General features: G+C 40.7%; 1 protein-coding gene across 1 annotated transcript in view; it reads left to right on the top strand.

Moving 5' to 3' along the window:
* The first annotated feature begins 2068 nt into the window (after nt 1–2068).
* LOC309560466 (cytochrome P450 2A13-like) overlaps nt 2069–19592 on the top strand; it is a 98933-nt gene continuing 81409 nt past the window's right edge. The window contains exons 1-7 of the mRNA XM_082264099.1: nt 2069–2227; nt 4861–5010; nt 6177–6337; nt 7543–7719; nt 10275–10416; nt 14354–14541; nt 18046–18187. Of these exons, the coding sequence (XP_082120225.1) occupies nt 2194–2227; nt 4861–5010; nt 6177–6337; nt 7543–7719; nt 10275–10416; nt 14354–14541; nt 18046–18187 (994 nt within the window). The 5' untranslated portion in view covers nt 2069–2193. The remainder of the gene's footprint in view (nt 2228–4860; nt 5011–6176; nt 6338–7542; nt 7720–10274; nt 10417–14353; nt 14542–18045; nt 18188–19592) is intronic.

The following is a 19592-nucleotide window of genomic DNA, read 5'->3' as shown; positions in this document are numbered from 1 at the left end:
GGAAACCTGCTACAGATCAAAAGAGGGGAGATGGTAAAATCTCTTATGGAGGTTAGCATATATTCATTTTTTTAGTTTGTCATACATTTGTACTGTTTTTATATTAATGTGGCACATCCACACTGTAGGTCATACAGTGTGGATGTTCAGGCAGCCATGTAGGAGAATAAGTGACTAGCGCCATACAGCAGCATGGGGTATGTGAGGAGAATAATGGAAGTTGGTTACTCCTTGCCATGGCCACAGCTTAAGATACAAAAGACTAAAGATTTTTTTTTGTTTGTATACATTTTTTATAGTGTTCCCCATTTTCCTATAGATACTAGCCTAGCATACAAGTCGTACAGTCTGTAGTCCCCTTCAGTACTGGTCCATCAGAATCCGCAATGGAACTCCCAAAAGTGGCCTTCTTGCTTAAGATAATGTGGGAATATATGGCAATCCTTTAGCCACTCACTACAAAATAACTGAAAATATAAAAATAGAATAAAAAAGGTCACTGAAATTGCCCACCTTTATATCATAAAAATAAAAGGTAGACCCTTTTCTTTCTTCTTAGTCCTACTTTTGGCCATCCACCTGTAGTAAACAAAAAAACAACAACTTGTCTACAAATAATTGTAAAATCTTTCGAAATTCACACAACTTTAACCCAAGAGTCACAAATGTTTGAAATTAAATTCAATTAGAAAATGTGTGAATATTGACATAAAAGAATATATAAAATCAAAACAGATAGTACATAATCCTGTAGCGCAAGAGGGAGAAGCACAGTTGCAACCCCTACCAAAATCGTCAGATAGCACTGACAATAAAAAGCATTTGCATATATAAATCACCAGTAACGGTACAGTTCATAAATGATATGCAGTAATAGTCCATAAAGCATCGATTAGGAAGAAATGAGTTGTAGGTGCAGATGTATGGGGTCACCAAACCATCACCACTGTGCTCTGAAGGGGGAGAAGCAATGCCCACTCACCGACTCCACAGGCTCAGCCACTCTCGTGACAGAGCAAACAGACCAGTACAAACACCATCCATTAAACTTCCAAGACCGAGGCAATGACACCGGACCAATCAAGTTCAGAACATGCAGAGGAACCAGGCAGGTATTGAAAGAGTCGGAGCTCGAGGTGAAGTGTGAGCTTCAGGTGGAACTCCGCTTGAAAAGGAACACTTCCAAGGGAGAGAAGCCGGGTGACGTCACTTCCGCTCTGTGGCCGAGACCAGAAGTATCGGAACATACCGCATCGGCGGTGGTTTGCTGTTTACAGCTCGCATCTCTTCGATCTTAACTGATTAACGCTTGTAGTTCAATACCTGCCTGGTTCCTCTACATGTTCTGAACTTGATTGGTCCGGTGTCATTGCCTCGGTCTTGGAAGTTTAATGGATGGTGTTTGTACTGGTCTGTTTGCTCTGTCACGAGAGTGGCTGAGCCTGTGGAGTCGGCGAGTGGGCATTGCTTCTCCCCCTTCAGAGCACAGTGGTGATGGTTTGGTGACCCCATACATCTGCACCTACAACTCATTTCTTCCTAATCGATGCTTTATGGACTATTGCTGCATATCATTTATGAACTGTACCGTTACTGGTGATTTATATATGCAAATGCTTTTTATTGTCAGTGCTATCTGACGATTTTGGTAGGGGTTGCAACTGTGCTTCTCCCCCTTGCGGTACAGGATTATGTACTATCTGTTTTGATTTTATATATTCTTTTATGTCTATGTTTATTTATTAATTGGCAGCATATACCATACTAGTCTGAGAGTTATCTCCTCAATAAGCGCTTGGTTGCTTACTATTAGTTTGGGTATCGTGTGTTTGTAAGCAGTTTTATAATGTGTGAATATTGATTGAAAGGTGTGTGAATTTTGGTTACAAACATTTATTAAATCTTATAAATTTATAAATCTAAAATATATTATAGCAATGCATTTTGGGGCATGACAATTAGAAACGGAATGATATTACCATTAGCTAAAAATAGTTTCAAAGTCATACAGCATGCACTTTGTTAATAACATTCTCATGTGCATATTTTTGTTTCTCTGTATAGGTGGGAGCTCGCTATGGTCCAGTGTACACCCTTTATTTTGGCCATCGGCCAATAGTAATCCTAAATGGTTATACAGCAGTAAAAGAAGCTCTTGTTGACCGAGGGGAGGAGTTCAGTGGCAGAGGGAGAATGCATTCAGTGGACAAAATCTTTGATGGGTATGGTAAGTATTTGATAATTTGTTTAACAAACTTGCAATGATTATGGGACAAGGTGGATTCAGCATGAATAGCTGGCAGTGAACAGTATAATTTTTATGTAAAGCTGTGATGGCATGGCCAATCCCAAGGAGGAACCTTGGAGGGGACGGTCAAAGTTTGAGTAAAGATGTTGATTGAATGGATCTGCTTGAATGTAATACTGATCATTACACAGGTGTAAGAGAGCAAAATAAAACCATGGGTTTAAAGGGGTCAAGTGCTTGGGAAGGGGGGGGGGGGTCGAGACGGCAGGGCCATAACCAGAAAACATCACGGTTCTTTTTGAGGGGTCCCATATTCATACAGTAGTAATTGAGGGTAAACACAAAATATCTTCCACAGATCTACTAGAGTTTATAGATAAGTATACATCTGCTTTAATGACAGCATGCAAAGCGCAATGACCATTTATACAGTGCAATCGGTGTTTAGTCCATTGTTTGAATATACAAAATGTATGCAACTCAGAGACTCTGCTTCCTCCTCTGAATCTGTTGCTGTGCTTGGCCTGTGCTGCCTTTCAAAGAAAAGATTCTTCTTCATCCACAACTAAGATGGTTTAGACAGTGGGATATAGAAAAGTAATCAGTACAGAAAGGTAATCCTGCTCTTCTCAACACCAGCCAGCAATTTTTATCTAAACTAGGTGGGCCCTTTTTTTTTTTTTAGGCATGCAATGAGAATAAATTGAAATCAAATATAATTGTGTGCTACCCTTGTAAAAATCAAACTGTGATAAATTAAATACATGATGCTGCTACCACCTGAATGTGTTCCCACATATAAAAATAAATAAATTAATGGATGTGGTAGCGCTGCTAAAAAAAGGAAGAATAAATATGTAAAGTAGGAAGTGTAAAAAACATACATTAAATACTATACATAAATTGCTGTGGCAAATAAGGTAAGTATCTTAATAAAGCGCGATGTGATGCAGAGACACCGTCTCTGATTAAAAAAGGTGCAACCAGGACTAATAAATCCAAAGTGAAAAAACAAATAGATAAATGAATGAATGTGGTAAAATAAAATAGTATATAAAAAAGGCAGTGTAAAAAACATACATTATGTACCATACATATAATGCTGTGCCAAATAAAGTAAATATCTATTAAAGTGCAATGTAGTGCAGAGACACCGTCTGGTGGTTATTGTAACTTATTGATTTATTTTTCACTTTAGACTTATTCGTCTTGGTTGCACCTTATTTAATCAGAGATGGTGTCTCTGCATCAAATCACACTTTATTAAGATACTTACCTTATTTGGCACAACAATTTATGTATGGTATTTAATGTATGTTTTTTACACTACCTACATTACATATTTATTCTTTCTTTTTTAGCAGCGCTACTACATCCATTCATTTATACAATGGGCATACTCTGCTCCAGGCACCCGAGCAGCCACATCAGCTGATATACAATCCAATGGGCTACAAAACAAATACAGAGGTCATAGAATATTAGTAAAAGTAAAAGGTCATGTATATATAAATGAATATACATTAAAAAAAATATATAAATGTAAAAGTCAAAGTGTATATACCTATGTATATATGACATTTGTATTTGTACTTTTGTTTTAGCACTGATGAAGTGGGAACATGTTTGGCCACTGAAACATGTTGGAATTTTTCTGTTATGAATCACTTTTATCATTAAAAACCATGGGCTCTTTGGTCTTTGTTTGGTGCTCTCATTGGATTGTTTGTTTGTGGATTCTGACCTCTGGGTCCTTTTCTCAGTGGAGTTTCTATTTTGTGGAGTGCTGCTGAATCTGAGCCATTGTGCCCAGAAAAATCGGAATCCAGTGCCCTGCTTGTTCTTGTATTTGGACATGGCTGGTTGGGTTGTACTGTAGTTATGTATTTACAGAGAGCCCTGTTAAAATTCCCAGTTGGTTCCATAAATCCCCTGACAGTGTCTTTGCCTAGCCATACACAGATAGATACTGTATCTCTCAAGGAACATGCGCTAGCAAAATATTTGTGCATCCCACATGAGTCAACTGAGTTCTCTCCTGTTTATGTGTAGTATTTTAGGTCCATGGGTGAGTAAAGGATTGGAACTACTCACAGGGTAAGTACAAGAAATCAACATGTGAGTGAGCTCTAGCTTTTCCAGGTTCTTCTTTGTCCCCACTTGAACATCACAAATATGCAAATAATCAGAAACTGAAATCTAGCTGTAAAATGTAACTCCTATAAACTCCAGTTTTTACCAAACCCTCAAAACGGGGGTGGGGGTAAGCAGTCCTTTGTCCTGTTCTGAAAGGTGTTCATGTAAGGACATGTGAGGGTTGTTCAGTGCAGTTATATTCTGAGCCCAGGCTGACTTGATGAGGTGCCCTTTGAAAAGTCCATAAAAGCCTGGACTCAGAGGAAGTGTATTGACTGACGTTGGCTGTCATTCAACCTAGGGCGGGGGCAGTAACAAACTGAAGAGTGTTGCAGCAAAATCTTTTTCTCCTGGTATATATATATTTTTTATTTTTCCAAATCCAGATCTTCAATTTAAATTATTGTTTAAGTATACAGTATTCTGTATTGTTTTAAATTGGATTATTAGCTAGTCTGTCGGAATTTGTGTTGCAGGTGTTGTGTTCAGTAATGGGGAACGCTGGAAACAGCTCCGTCGTTTCTCCCTCACCACCCTGAGGAATTTTGGGATGGGGAAAAGGAGTATTGAGGAGAGAATCCAGGAGGAAGCCCAGTGCTTGATTAAAGAGCTTCACAACCTCAAACGTATGTGTTTACATGGGATCTGCTTATATATGGGCAAGCCTAAAATCTGCCAGTTTCTTGGGAAGTATGGGCCTTTGTGACATTTTAAGGTTTTTTTGTGAAAGTGGTGAAGTTTTTCACCTTTTTTTTTACTATACTTTGCCAACGTCTTATTGCTGAAATTTCAAATTAGAATTGTTTTTCACCATTTCCTGAAAAACTGATGAAACTATTTACCAGAAGGTGAAATGGGGACAAGAGCCAAATGTTACTTTAAAATAAACCCATACTTTGGCCTCAGAATGATTTGGACTTTCAGCTCCTAAGTAGAAGACCTTTATTTTTTAGGTTTTATAATCCTTGTAAGGGGCAAAACTGGTGGCAGAGCTACCGAAGTGTCCAGCAGGGTGGCTGCATATGGACTTGCAGCTTTATAAATAAAAAGTATTAAAAAAATAAGGGGAGCGTGAGACCGTAGAGTTCCGGTGGGGTGGAGCGCAGATACGGAAGCGGCGTCCCATCCACCTGAAGTAGCCGAACAAATTGTTTATTGTGGCGTTTATCTTACCGCTATGTAGTAAGTGCAATACTTTTTAATTAAATCTGTTTACCTGACAATATTACACTATTGGAGTTTTCCTATTCTTTACCACACGATGTCCGGAGCCCCGGAGGTACCCATACATACTGGTCCACTACACACTTGATGTGAAGACAGTGTTAAGGAAAACCTGGAGCTCCTGTGGAGACATATGCTGGTTGTGACCCCCTGTAACTAAGGGGTCAACTTCTTCTGGTAAGAAGTATTTTATCCGAGCACTGGGTGGATGGTGATTGGTGAAGGCATTTTTTATCAAGTCCAATTTGCTGCTGAGACAATTAAGTTTGCACCGAGCACTTTAAGGACTATATTTATTCATAATTTTTCACCTATGAAAGGACTATAATAATGTTTACTTATGAACATAATTGGTTTATATATTAATGTGATCTATTTGAGATATATCACCACTTTATGCACTATAGCACTTTATTGTGAGTTGAATTGCTGAGCGCAATAATCTTTTCCTTTATCAAATAAAAAGTATTATTCTCCCAATTCCTCTATTGATAGTCACCGACCTGTTTGTACACTCGAGATTAACTGTACAATTTATATTACATTTTGCATTTCATCTCATTTACAGAAAAGCCTGTAGATCCCAGGAATATCCTTGCTCAAGCCATCGCCAATGTCATCTGCTCAGTTGTCTTTGGAAGCCGCTTTGAATATGAAGATCTGAAGTTTCTGAAGCTAATAAACTTATTTAATGAAACATTCCTGATAATGAGCTCTACCTGTGGGCAGGTACCTGCATTCACTACAGGCACCCTGATTTATGTGTATTTCAATTCTAGCCAGTTTTTTAAAAAAATAAAAAACATGTTTTACTATGCATTATAGGGGCGGCACAGTGGCTAGCAGTTCTGCTCTGGTTAGAACCTTGATCAGGATTTCACAGTGTTCACTTCAGTCATGTGCAAACACATTTTTTTCTTAATTACGCTTGCACGATTGTGTATTCAAATTGAGCAAATCTTCACCTTGTTTATTAACCTAAGTGAATTGTCTGTTAACCCAAGTGAATTTTAAGATTGCTAAATGAACAGTCTCTACTTCTTTAGTAAATCATCCCCTATTAAAATAGCTTTTCAGGGAACATTTGACAGGCTGCGAGAAGGCCTTATATAGTCTCTCAACTGGTTGTGGGGTGGGTATGGCATGGCCCCATTCATTTAAATGGTTTGCTGTGGACAGCCTGTACCAACCACTGACGCGAACGGGGGATACATTTTGCTTTGCATAATGTCCGGCTGCTTCTGCAGTTCAACCGCCTTTTATTACCAACCCCACCCCAACCATAACTGTAAACTAGGATAAGGTCCATGCTTCAGCTAAATCAAGTGATGACAAGTGCTGCAAGTTAACCCTGATTGGTCACTTTTGGGGTTTAGGTTATACTTACATGAAAGATTTTACTAAGAACAAAAATTCTGTTTTTTCACAAAGTTCTGCTCAAGGTATGTTTAGGTCCAATCACTAAAACCTCATAAGATTTTGCATATCAATATAATATCAAAAGTATTTTTTAATATCCATATTGTATATTTGTAGCTTTCATAAAATAATATCTGTCAATCCTTTCATAAGGTGCTTGTTTAGGCACTTCCTGAATAGAGTGACAACACTCTTTGCCTCCCCACTGTGCTCTGGGTTACAATTCCAATGGTGACTACAAGTGACTTTTCCATTAAATACACTATCAGGAAACCTGCCTTGAAAAATGCAATGTGATTCACACAACTTTTACCCTTTCCCCCATATGATTCAATGAGAAAATGGGTAAATCTTGGGTGAAGGTTGTGTGAGTCTTGGATGAAACATTGATAAATAAACTTCTAAGCATTTTCTTACTTGGCATTTTAAACTTTAGGTTGCAAAATTATTGTTGCTTTTAGGCAATGCAAACAGTTATTCTCAAAGACACTTTGTTAAAGCAAGGATTTTTTTAGCTGCAGGAAATAATCCCAAAGATAATGGATTACGTTCCCGGACCGCACCAGAGAATAAATCCCATTATTGAGAGGCTGCTGGTATTTGTGTCCGAGAGGGTCAAGATGAACCAAGCAACACTGGACCCAAGTTCACCAAGAGATTACATTGATTGTTTCATCAGTAAAATGAAGCAGGTATATAGAGTCCACCTTACTGACAGCTACCACTTCTAAAATACCAAAAACTTACAAACGAAGATCAAAATAAAGGTTTAAAAAAATCCAGGAGACAGAGGTGATACTACCTCACCAAAATCCCTCAAGAATGCACCCCATTAATGTGCTGAATGCATGTCTTAGGGATTTTGAGGCTTTAAACTTTACTAGGAGGTATCGGTGAGGCACTGTGACACTGCACTTCCCAGAAGCATCAGAAGTGAGCGCCAAGGTATTTAAGATTGTTTTTTACAAAAGCTTTCATTTTGAATGCCATTTATTTAGCTGTTGATATTTGGGGAAAAGGGGGACTGTAAGAAAAGCAGACATTACATTTCCATGCCATGTCTGCTTTATTAACACAGCCTTTAAGTAATTTATCTTCTAGGATGTAGGAGCTTCTAAACTATTCTATGTTGTGAACATCTGAACTTTAAAAGTGATGTGAACCATTATCTAACCCCCTGGTACCTAATTTGTGGTCCTTTGGTTATTATTGTGCTGCAGAGAGTAGGCTATGTTTTCAGTACCTACCTTTCTGAAGACAGTAAAGGAAATACTGTATGTTCTTTATACCACTTTCCACATTATCCTGCTTTTTTTCTACACAATCATCTATTTTTTCAGTTTATGATTTTCAGTGGACCCTGTGGAGAAAGATATCATAATGCGTTACAAGAAATTTTTATGGAGGTTGTATGGAGCACAAATGTGGAAGGATAGTGATCTCTAGCAGATTCAAGTAATATATCTCCAGACTATGACTGTCTCCTAAAGTCTCCAATAAATCCTCTAACATGAATCGCATTTACTCAATATTATGTTTGACCCTTTGAATATTTCAAGGGCTGCACATGAGGCCCCTATAACAAATATACTGCTCAAAAATTTAAAGGAACACTTTAAAAACACATCAGATCTTAATAGGGAAAAATATCATGCTGGATATATATACTGATATGGACTGAATAATGTGTTAGGAAGGAAAGAATGCCTCATCATTTGATGGAAATTAAAATTATCAACCTACAGAGGGATGAATTCAAAGATACTCTGAAAATACAAGTGAAAAATGATGCAGCAGGCTGGTAATTTTGCTGAAATTTCACTGCAGTAACTCAAAATGGTACTCGGTAGTTTGTGCCTGCATGCATGACTGACAACATTGGCACATGCTCCTAATGAGATGACGGATGGTGTCCTGGGGTATTCAGGGCATCACTGAGCTCCTGAACAGACTGAGGTGCAAACTGGTGGTGTCGGATGGACCAAAACATAATGTCCAAGAGGTGTTCTATTGGATTTAGGTCAGGTGAGTGTGGGGGCAATTCAATGGAGACAATTCCTTTATACTCCACTAACTGGCTGCATACTCTTGCCACATAAGGTCAGGCATTGTCGTGGACCAGGAGGAACCCAGGTCCCACTGCACCAGCGTAGGGTCTGACAATGGGTCCAAGGATTTCATCCCGATACCTAATGGCAGTCAAGGTGCCATTGTCTAGCCTGTAGAGGTCTGTGTGTCCCTCCATGGATATGCCTCTCCAGACCATCACTGACCAACCAGCAAACTGGTCATGCTGAATGATGTTACAGGCAGCATAACATTCTCCACAGCTTCTCCAGACCCTTTCACATCTGTCACATGTGCTCAGGGTGAACCTGCTCTCATCTGTGAAAAGCACAAGGGGCCAGTGGCGGACCTGCCAATTCTGGTGTTCAATGAAAAATACCAATCAAGCTCCATGGTGCAAGGCAGTAAGCACAGGGCCCACTAGAGGGCATCGGGCTCTCAGGCCACCCTTATGAAGTCTATTTCTGATTGTTTGGTCAGATATATTCACACCAGTGGCCTGCTGGAGGTCATTTTGTAGGACTCTGGCAGTGCTCATCCTGTTCCTCCTTGGTAAAAGTAGCACATACTGGTTCTGCTGATGTGTTAAGGACCTTCTACGGCCCTGTCCAGCTCTCTTAGAGTAACTGCCTGTCCCTGGAATCTCCTCCATGCTCTTGAGACTGTGCTAGGAGACACAGCAAACCTTCTGGCAATGGCTCGTATTGATGTGCCATCCTGGAGGAGTTGGACTGTCTGTGCAATCTCTATAGAGTCCAGGTATCGCCTGATTCTACCAGTAGTGACACTGACCCTAGCCAAATGCAAAACTAGTGAAAAACAGTCAGAAAAGATGAATAGAGAAAAAATTGTCAGTGACTTCCACCTGCAAAACCATTCTTGTTTTGGAGGCTGTCTCATTGTTGCCCATCTAGTACGCCTGTTGTTAGTTTCGTTAACACCAAGCCAGCTGAAACTGATTAACAACCCCCTCTGCTATTTAACTGACCAGATCCATATCCCAGGAGTTTAGCTGACTTGAAGCTATACTCTGATTAAAAAGGGTTCCTTTCATTTTTTTGAGCAGTGTAAGTTGACCACCACTAGTCTAAATCATGCATAATGGGCCTACTTTACTAGACTGGGAAGTGCAGTAAACAGGGGCTAAATAGATTATCATATATTTTACTTATTATTTCAGGACAATGAGGACCCCACCTCTGAATTCAATATGAGGAACTTACTTCTGACAGTTCTCAATTTATTCTTTGCTGGGACAGAGACAGTCAGCACTACTCTAAGACATGGATTCCTCATTCTCCTTAAATATCCAGAGATACAAGGTAAGATGAATCAAATCCTTTTTTTTCCTAGGGTCCTCCACAAAATTCAGCCCAATCCCTTATCAAAGCATGCAGACTGGAAAACAAAACAAACCAATCTGTTGCACTACAAACTCCAGTTTTCCCAGGAACAGTCAAAAGAATAATAGCTGTAGATCACAGTCAATTTCAAGCACCAGAGGTCATGAAGCTCACCAAATAGATCTGGGAAGATTACAAGGAGCTCAAAAGAAACAAAAATAGCAATGCGGGATCCTCAGAAGTAAATGGTCACAATTTATTCTATATAAAAAAAATAGCACACTTACATCTTAAATTCTCAACATTCAGCATAAGACCAGGATAGGCTCTGCAGGGCTGTTGGCATGTTTCAGCAGTGTAGAAGCTTAAGGATCACAAAGTTGTCAGTGTGGATCGGCATGATGTGTATCTGTCCCCATAGGCTCCCACAGCCTGAGTTTGACAGCTCACAGTGTGATCTCTCTGACAGCTGTCAAATTTAGGCTGTGTGAGCTGGCAGGGAGAGATACACATCATGCTGATCAACACACTGACAGCTTTATGATCCTTAAGCTCTGCAGTGCCTATCCTGGTCTTATGCTGAATGTCGAGAATTAAAGATGTAAGTGTGTTTTTTTATATATTGAAAAAATGATTACCATTTTACTGATGAGGATCCTGTACTGCTATTTTTGTTTCTTTTAAGCATGCAGACTGAGCTTCCAGGAAAAAATGGACAGAGATTGTGTGCCCCCGCTCCTGGAACATACTAGGTCACATAAGCTGCAGAAGAAGAAGAACAAAATAAATGGCATGGAGTCACCCTAAAAATTCATACCAGTCCCTTATATAGCCATGTAGGCTGGCTGGCCAGGTAAGGGAGGTGCAACCAACATGTCCCCTACTCCTAAATCATATGCCCTTAATATTGGAAGGGTTCCAGGCTTGGTGGACGTGGGGGACTAGAGGGGTGCTATAGAAATCTTGAAGCCTCCTTTAAACTAAGGAGGCCCCCAGATATCCATCCCCTCCATATGAATGATTATTGAGTACTTAGTACCTCTTGTTAGTAATTCACATAAAACAAAGTAATTAAGCACAAGGCACTATAAAACAAACCCATGTCCCACAATGTAAATTCAATGACAATTATTACATTGTTCTGTTAATGTGAAGCCATCATCAGTCATGATGAGCGACCCCCCAATAAGCTACCGTCACAGGCACAATGACCCATGCCTGGCGATCTGCTGTTGTCCTAATCTCAATGCAAATGACAGTTCTCTGGCTTGCTGGTGAACGTCAACTGTAGCAGGTTTTCCAGGCCTGTGGCCTGATGTGGGTCTGCCATCGGTACCGGTTACCCCTCCAGCCCATGTGAGCTGCGACCCTGGGTGTGAGCACTGAGACATTGACAACTCCGGCATCTTTGTTTTGTTGTTTTATTGTATTTGAGGGGATGGGAGAAGGGAATGAGTGACATACTCCTTTAGGCTCAACTAAATACAATTGCGGGACTTTTCTGGCAAAAATGCCTGTTAGCGCTGTCTTGACGCCAGAAGATCCAGGACTGTAGAACTGCTTGACTTGTAACACTACAATAGCTCAGAGTCACTGTATGGCTCCCTCCAGCACTGCACTGGCTGAGAAAACTCCTTGTAAGTTCCTGTACTGCTGCAACTCTCAAATGGCACACTTCACACTGTGCACTGACACTTCAGGGCCCAAAACCGCAGGCGCCCCCTTTACACTTTAAGCTCTTTAGGGTCCACTGACTATGTACACCCTCTGTCACTTTAGGGTCCTCAACCTAGGTACCCCCTTTCACCACTAGCTGGCACTGGATCCCCGAACCTCTTCCGGAGTGGTCCCCTCTAATTTCAGGCAGACCCCCAGGAGCAATCCACAGTACTCATGACCTGTGTAGGCTTTCCTGGGACTGGGCCCCTCTGACTCTCTGCAGGTTCTCCGCAAACCGGATCCCCTCAGCTTAGCTCAGCACTCTCTGGATCTTCAAGCAGCACCCGAGATCCTCCTCCTCAGACAGGAGGAGAGGCAGCCATTCTCTCCCTCCTGGGACTCTGCTCCCGCCAAAGACATTGTGTCATGCGCCACACCCAAACTTATACCCACTCCCAGAATCCTTTGCAGAACAATCTGCCTTCTGGGGTAGTTACAAGCCTGGATGTGTCCTCTGATTGGGTTTCCTCCACCGTCCTATGAGAAGCCTCTCAGAGGAGCCAGTGGGGAGACTTCCCCTTCAGCAGGCACACCTGGAAACCATGATACCCTGACTAATAAATCACAACTCTGCTGTTAGGCAGACAAGGCCCACTATACCTTTTCCTAGCACCTACCTGTAGGGTGCTACACAACAAACCACCAAGTGGTTCCAGGTGACGACATTAACCAACTGACCAATTTCTAAACAAGCTGGCATTTGGGAGGCCAGGGAATGTCATTTAGTGGTAATACCACCACTAAATGATTTTGTTGCTATAGTAGCCAGAGATTCATGCGGGTATAACGGTCAGTTTTGGCCAATTAATTTGCTTCATTTGGGCCAACCTGAATTTAAAAATGTACCCTACCTGTTCTGTGTATGTGTAAAGTGTGCAATAGTGAAAGTATGAGTTCTCTGCATTAAGTTAAAAAAAAATCTCCGATCAGAATCCCCCCAGTCCCCCTAAATACTTACCTGAGCTTAATCTCAATCCAGCACTGTGCCTGAGAGCAGTGGTTCTCTCTGCCCTCTCTCTCTCTTCACTGGCCATGGAGGCAGCAGTGAGAGCCATTGGCTTCTACTGCTGTCAATGACAGTCTGTGAGGAGGGAGCAGATGCTGGGCCGAGCCACGCTGTGTATGTAAATTGACACACACAGCGTGACTCAGGTAAATATATCAGGTAAATATAACATAGTTATAATTAAAAAAAAATAAATGTTTACAATCACTTTAAGTTCAGCTAGTTTTTTTTTTTTTTTTTTTTTATTATTATAGACCATCATTCTACTTTAGAAGAGATTGCTGACCTGCATAGTTGCCCTGAGAAACATCCTATTCCTCTTCAGCCAGTACTGACTTTATAAATACAGACATATGACCTTTGATGTCATTTTCAATAGAAAGATGGATCTCTGCAGTCAGTCTAAATTAAAGTTTTACTTAACCCACAACAGTAAAATTAGCCTGTATATGCAGCAAAGCATGCTTGTTATACTCACTCTGGAACCTAAGGGGTAATCCTCTGCATTGTGTTTGAATTTTTATGCACAGATCCTCCTCTTCTTCCACTGACTCCAAAACATGTCCAGATAAGACGGAGTTACTGGAGTTGGGCGGCACATGCTCAATTTGGTGTGTACTGCTAGAGTTGCTTTTTTTCTTGGGAGAGTGCATGTGATCCACACAGAGCCAATCAGCACTGTGCAGACAGAGGGTCAGGGGTCCTGCATCCTGATAGGACAGCCAGTGCAGTGTGAAAACTCCTCCTACGAGTTTTAATCAGGCGCTGATTAGAAGTCACAAGACTGCTATATATTGCTGATGAGAAAAGGTATTTAGCAGTTTATATTTACTAAAACGATTGCATTTCCATGTTCTGTGTACTGTGGGAGACCAGATATAGTGAATGCAGGGTCCTGGGTTTAGTAACAATTTAAAACTGCCATAACCCACCTCATTTTCTATAGTTGTAGTTATATTCTTTAGAAGGATGCCTTCAGTTGCAATGGGCAGTTTTTATTCCTATGAGTCTCTATCATACCCAGGAAAAAACAGCTATCATTTGCACACATTAGAGGGCAGGCATTGTGTAGGCTGACCTGTAATTTACTAGGTATTATGGCAGTGTTGTAGACATTACTATAAAACTGTATACTGTGCCACTAGGCTTTAATATTGTTGAAATTTTGGCCATGTGTTTTTCTCATAATAGATAAGTTACATAAGGAAATTGACTCAGTGATTGGTCAGAACCGCAGTCCGAGTATTGAGGACCGGAGCAAAATGCCTTATATGGATGCGGTCATCCATGAGATACAGAGGTTCAGCGATGTCATCCCAATGAATGTTCCCCATACTGTCATTAGAGATACAACATTCCGAGGATTCACCATACCCAAGGCAAGAGGCACAACTTCTATTCTAGAATATGAATGTTATTAAAGCACAACTTATTCAAAAGTAACCGAATAAATTCAGCAAGTGTAGAGACTTTAAATTTAGCATAATTCTCTTGTTGATCAGTAAGAGAGCTAATAGGCCCAAAAGAGTACAAAATGAATGTCACCACTCTTGTGATATTCTATAGCCAATTAATGAACAGCCAGGAGTATGGTGAGTTCCATGAAGTCTTTAGAACTGCAAGCGCTTCAAAAAGTTTTCTTTCTTTCGTGCATTCGTGTAGCATGGAAGCAATGTACAGATCACACAAATACCTATGTGCATTACTATAGGAATCATTTGGATGGCAATATAGTTCATTTAGAGCAGGGGTCTCCAAACTATGGCCCTCCAGTTGTTCAGGAACTACAATTCCAATCATACCTAGTCATGTCTGTGAGTGTCAGAGTTTTACAATGCCTCATGGGACCTGTAGTTTCGCAACAGCTGGAGGGCCGTAGTTTGGAGATCCCTGATTTAGAGTAAGTAGGTATCTGTTTAGCTTGGAGTTGCTCTTCATGTTTTTATAGTCTGCTCAATGTGTAAATACAAGTACAATTATCAGTCAGGTAACTTACATAAGAATAATTATATACAGTATGCTTTATATAAGCTTTCCATTATAATTTGTCATTTTATACTGTTTGTTAACAAAGTTGGGTACTGTGCAGGTTACTTTATTACTCTATGTACTATTTGTTAATAATTCTGTCTGCTTTCTCTTGAGAAACTAGTAAGAAAGTCAATCGACAGAGAAAGAGAAATGGGTAGCCTGTTAACAGTTTTACAGTATACCAGCTGGTTTCAGATGGTGGAGAATTGCAAAAATTATACTCTAAAATGAAATAGTGAAAAAAAAATCTAGCTATTCAGTGTATTTAATTAATCATCTACTCATTTCAACAACTCATTAATATGCTGTATGTCATCTACCCACAATCCTCAGCACAAAAAAGATCACGGGAGGTTATGCATCGGGAGACAATCAGGACTATACTTCATTTTAAAATACTAGATAAAAAAACAGATGCAGTGCTCACTTCAGGGTCCCATAGACATGTGAGGAATCTGCATAAATGGTGCTCTGGCTCCAAGTGTCCTCCAAACACCCCGAACAGAATGCAGATAGATAGGGAGAGCCGGCAACTCGTACAACCATTTTAAAGTATTTATTTAGCTACAGAATAGCGAAGATAAGAACAGCTTACATGTTTCGGCAAAGAGCCTTAGTCATAGCCAATTAAGCTACGACTAAGGCTATTTGTCAAAACATGTAAGCTGTTCTTATCTATCATGTACCTGGTGATGACTGAAATGTTGTGGAGGCCCCTCACACCTCCTGTCCAACACTCCTGAAGGTGGAGATAGTGAGTTTGAGGGCACGGAGTGGCATGATTGCTGAAGTAGCTGTTTAGCAAAGTCCTCTCTTTGGATGGATAAATCTGGGGGTAGCAGTCCTCAGAACAGGTTACTGAAGCAGCTTTTCCCCAAAGCAGGAGATGGTAGCAGAACCAGTTTGCAGGTGCAGGCAGTGTCCAGTTGCAGGCGGTACCAAGGGACGGAGTCAGCAGACAGAGAAAGTCCAGAAGGCAGGCCAAGGTCGGTAACAGCCAGGCAGTGCAGTACAGAATCAGCAGGAAAAAACAAGTCCAGTAAACAAGACAAGATCAGGGAGATGAGGTGAGCAAGGTTAATGCAGCAGCAAAGGCAAAGTTCAGGAGAAAGATGGGTCATACACAGGTAAGCAGGTTCAATGGATCAGGCAACAGGAATACAGGTACAAGCTAAAGACCATTTAGCAACTGCTCATGGTGACAGGCCACTGTAAATAGGTACAATCAAGGGGGGAATCCTGCGCTAAATGATAATATAGATAAAAACCATATATAGCAGCTAGAACACTGGACCTATAGAAATCCAAACAATAATACGTATCAAATAGTGCAGTGCTAAGAAACTGTAATAAATAAATCACAAAAGAACATTGGTGCAGTGCAATCAAACAAGACCAACAAGTAAAAGTCCATAAAGGTCATGAATCCCAGATTATGGATCTGATGTAGAGAAAAAACAGAAAGTCCAAACAGGGGGTGAGGTCCCAAGATGTGGTGAGCAGAGAGAAAACACCCGTGAAAATGGATAAAGGTGGCTGCTTACCAAAGGGAATGGGCCCCCAACTTAATGGACAGGCCACTCAGGCATGAGACAAGACTGTAAATAGGTAACTGGGCAGTGGCGGCTGGTGCATTGGGGGTGCAGGGGCGCCACCCCCCTATCCATGCGTCCGGCCCCCTAAGCTACATGCAGGGCGCCGGATGCATTGAATTCAATGTGGCTTTTTTTAAGCATGTGATTAGAGCCAGAGGATGAATATTCACTATTGTCACATGAATCCTCCTCCTGGCCAATCAGGAAGCGGGTCCTGAGACCCGTTTCCTGATTGGCTGAAAGGAGAAGCCATGCCATTGGCCATGGAGGAGGAGGGAGGAGACGCAGAAGACTGAGGGGGAAGAAGCTGAAGCCGCCATTGTTTGCTGCTGCTGCTGCCTGCCCTCCCTCCACATGTCCAGGCAGGGTGAGTGAGCCGGCGACGGGGGGAGGGGGGGCAGTATGGTGTGCGGCCTGGTGTGGTCCAGGGGGGTATGGTGCGGTCCGTCTGCAGCCCCCCCCCCACCCATGGAGCACCAACCGCCACTGTAACTGGGCACCAAATACACACATTAATTGGTATGCGCACCTGAGTGTGTATGAGTGCACTCACAAATGGGAGCACAACCAACTAGAATAGCACATCTATTGTCTCTTTGCCTGGAAGTATTAGCATGTGAGCAATGCAAGCATGCATGAATATGTACATATGCCCGCACTGTTATTTTTGTGCTGGGAACCTGGTTTACTTTACATTATCTTCACTGTAGCTAAATAAATACTTTGATACAGATGTGCAAGCCACGGGCCCTCTGTATCTAACTAAAATACTAGATAGGAGGTATTAATTACAGGTAGCAATGCCACAAAAATGGTGTATAGACCAATAAATCTACAAAAGGAAAGATCAGTTACACCTGGCTGTGTAGTGTGGCAGGGATTTGCAAATTACAAAAGAGGTTTAACATACTGTAATTACAAATATTTTGACAAGTAAAACAATGTCTATTCAAACTGTGCACATTTATTAAAAACATAACAGGGGAGTTTGCTAAAACTGGAGCACCCAGAATTTGGCGCAGACGTGAATGATAGCCAATTAGCTTCTAATTTCAGCTTGTTTAGTTAAGCTTTGACAATAAAACCTGGAAGCTAATTGGTTTCTATGCAGAGCTGCACCAGATTTTGCATGCTCCAGTTTTAGTAAATCAGCTGCATATGTTTTATTATTTATTATGACACTATAATAATAAAATGTAAATCATTATCTTGTGTTCATTTTAACTTTTCCTAATACCCCCTCATTTCTTGACCCAGGGTACAGATGTCTTCCCCCTGCTGTGTACTGTCTTGAGAGATCCCAGTCAGTTCTCCACACCTGACAAATTCAATCCTGACCATTTCCTTGATGAATCTGGGAGTTTTAAGAAGAGTGATGCTTTCATGCCATTTTCCATAGGTAAAACTCATGTTTATTTCATGAGAAAAAGTAGAATTAAAAATAAAAAAAAAACAAAAAAAGTTAGACAAAAGAAAGACATGAAAAGCAAGCTGCAGTATGTGAATCAATATTAGAATTAGATCTGGTTTATTTATTTATTTATTTTTTTCTTTAAAAAGAATGTATGAATTTAAATTGTCATTTTTAATTTATTATGTTAGAAAATGAGATTAGCAAAATCAAGAGTTTGAGCATGTCTCCAAAATGCTGGTGAAAATTTGGGAATTCTGGTAAAATGATGCTGTTTAGACTTAATGCATTGGAATCAATACGGAAGGTGAAATTAATGCGGCTACAGACTCTCTCTTAAATTATCCTGGGCCTGTCCTTCTGCCAAAAACAGCCTCTCATTATCCTTAAAATTAAAAAGTAAAAAAAAAAAAAAAAAAATGAAAAAGATATGTCACAAATAATAACCTACACAATCAGGGAAAAAAAAAAAGAAAGAAAGAATGCAAATACAAGGAACAAATACATACATTGGATAAATTGAACTGCTTATTAAAAGCTCCAAAACACACACACTCTTTAGGAAAGAGTAGAACTATTTTTTTTTTCAAGCCAATGTCACCTGTAGTCGACAGCAAAATAAGCAATTTTGTGGCAAAATTATTTTAACAAAATCTCTCCTCTCATCCCTACTCAGGACTAAAAAAATGTATTTTTCTCGGGCAATATGAAATGTTAACTAATACTATTTTATGTTTTCATTTCAAGCCAGAGTGTGGCACTGTAGTTTTCTTTATACATTTATTCTAGGCTATCCTTATTGGCTTTGCTGAGAAAAGCCAGTTCAATAGCTAAATCTGAAATTTACCTACAGAAGTAAATAAATAGTGACTCTGTCACCTCTATTCTCTCTCCAATTATGTACAGATGTCTCTATCTGAGGTTTAGGCTAGACAAATGTGCACATGCTTGTTCCCGGTGCTTTAAGTGGCCCAAAAGAGGTGCTGGTGCTCTATTATAGCCTATACATTTTTTTGCCTCTCCCACCCCACATCAGGGTCCCCACAGAGCACCCCTGCCTGGCCTGGGCTGGGACTCCGGAGCAGGGGGACTCACTGGTGGTGACTGGTCTGGCTCTGGAGTGGGAAATATTCTTGGGGGGGCAATTGAGGGTGCAGATGTCCAAAATGAGCGTACTGGTACTCTAAGGCGCACGGAGAGGTGGCGGTATGCTCAAGAGCCATATTTGGAAGTGGCGGTACTGAGTACCAGTGCATACCCGCCCACTTAAAGCACATGCTTGTTCCAGGTTTTTGACTTACTAGACATTAAATAAAAGATAAGGATTGGAGTATCAGAACCTGCACCCTCCAAAGCAGATCAGCTACTGTACCTCCTATGTTTCTGTCCTGAA

Source organism: Pelophylax lessonae, assembly GCF_965119305.1.
Source record: "Pelophylax lessonae genome assembly, chromosome: 7".
In the NCBI taxonomy this organism is placed as follows: Eukaryota; Metazoa; Chordata; class Amphibia; order Anura; family Ranidae; genus Pelophylax; species Pelophylax lessonae.
This window is presented reverse-complemented; position numbering and strand designations above follow the sequence as displayed.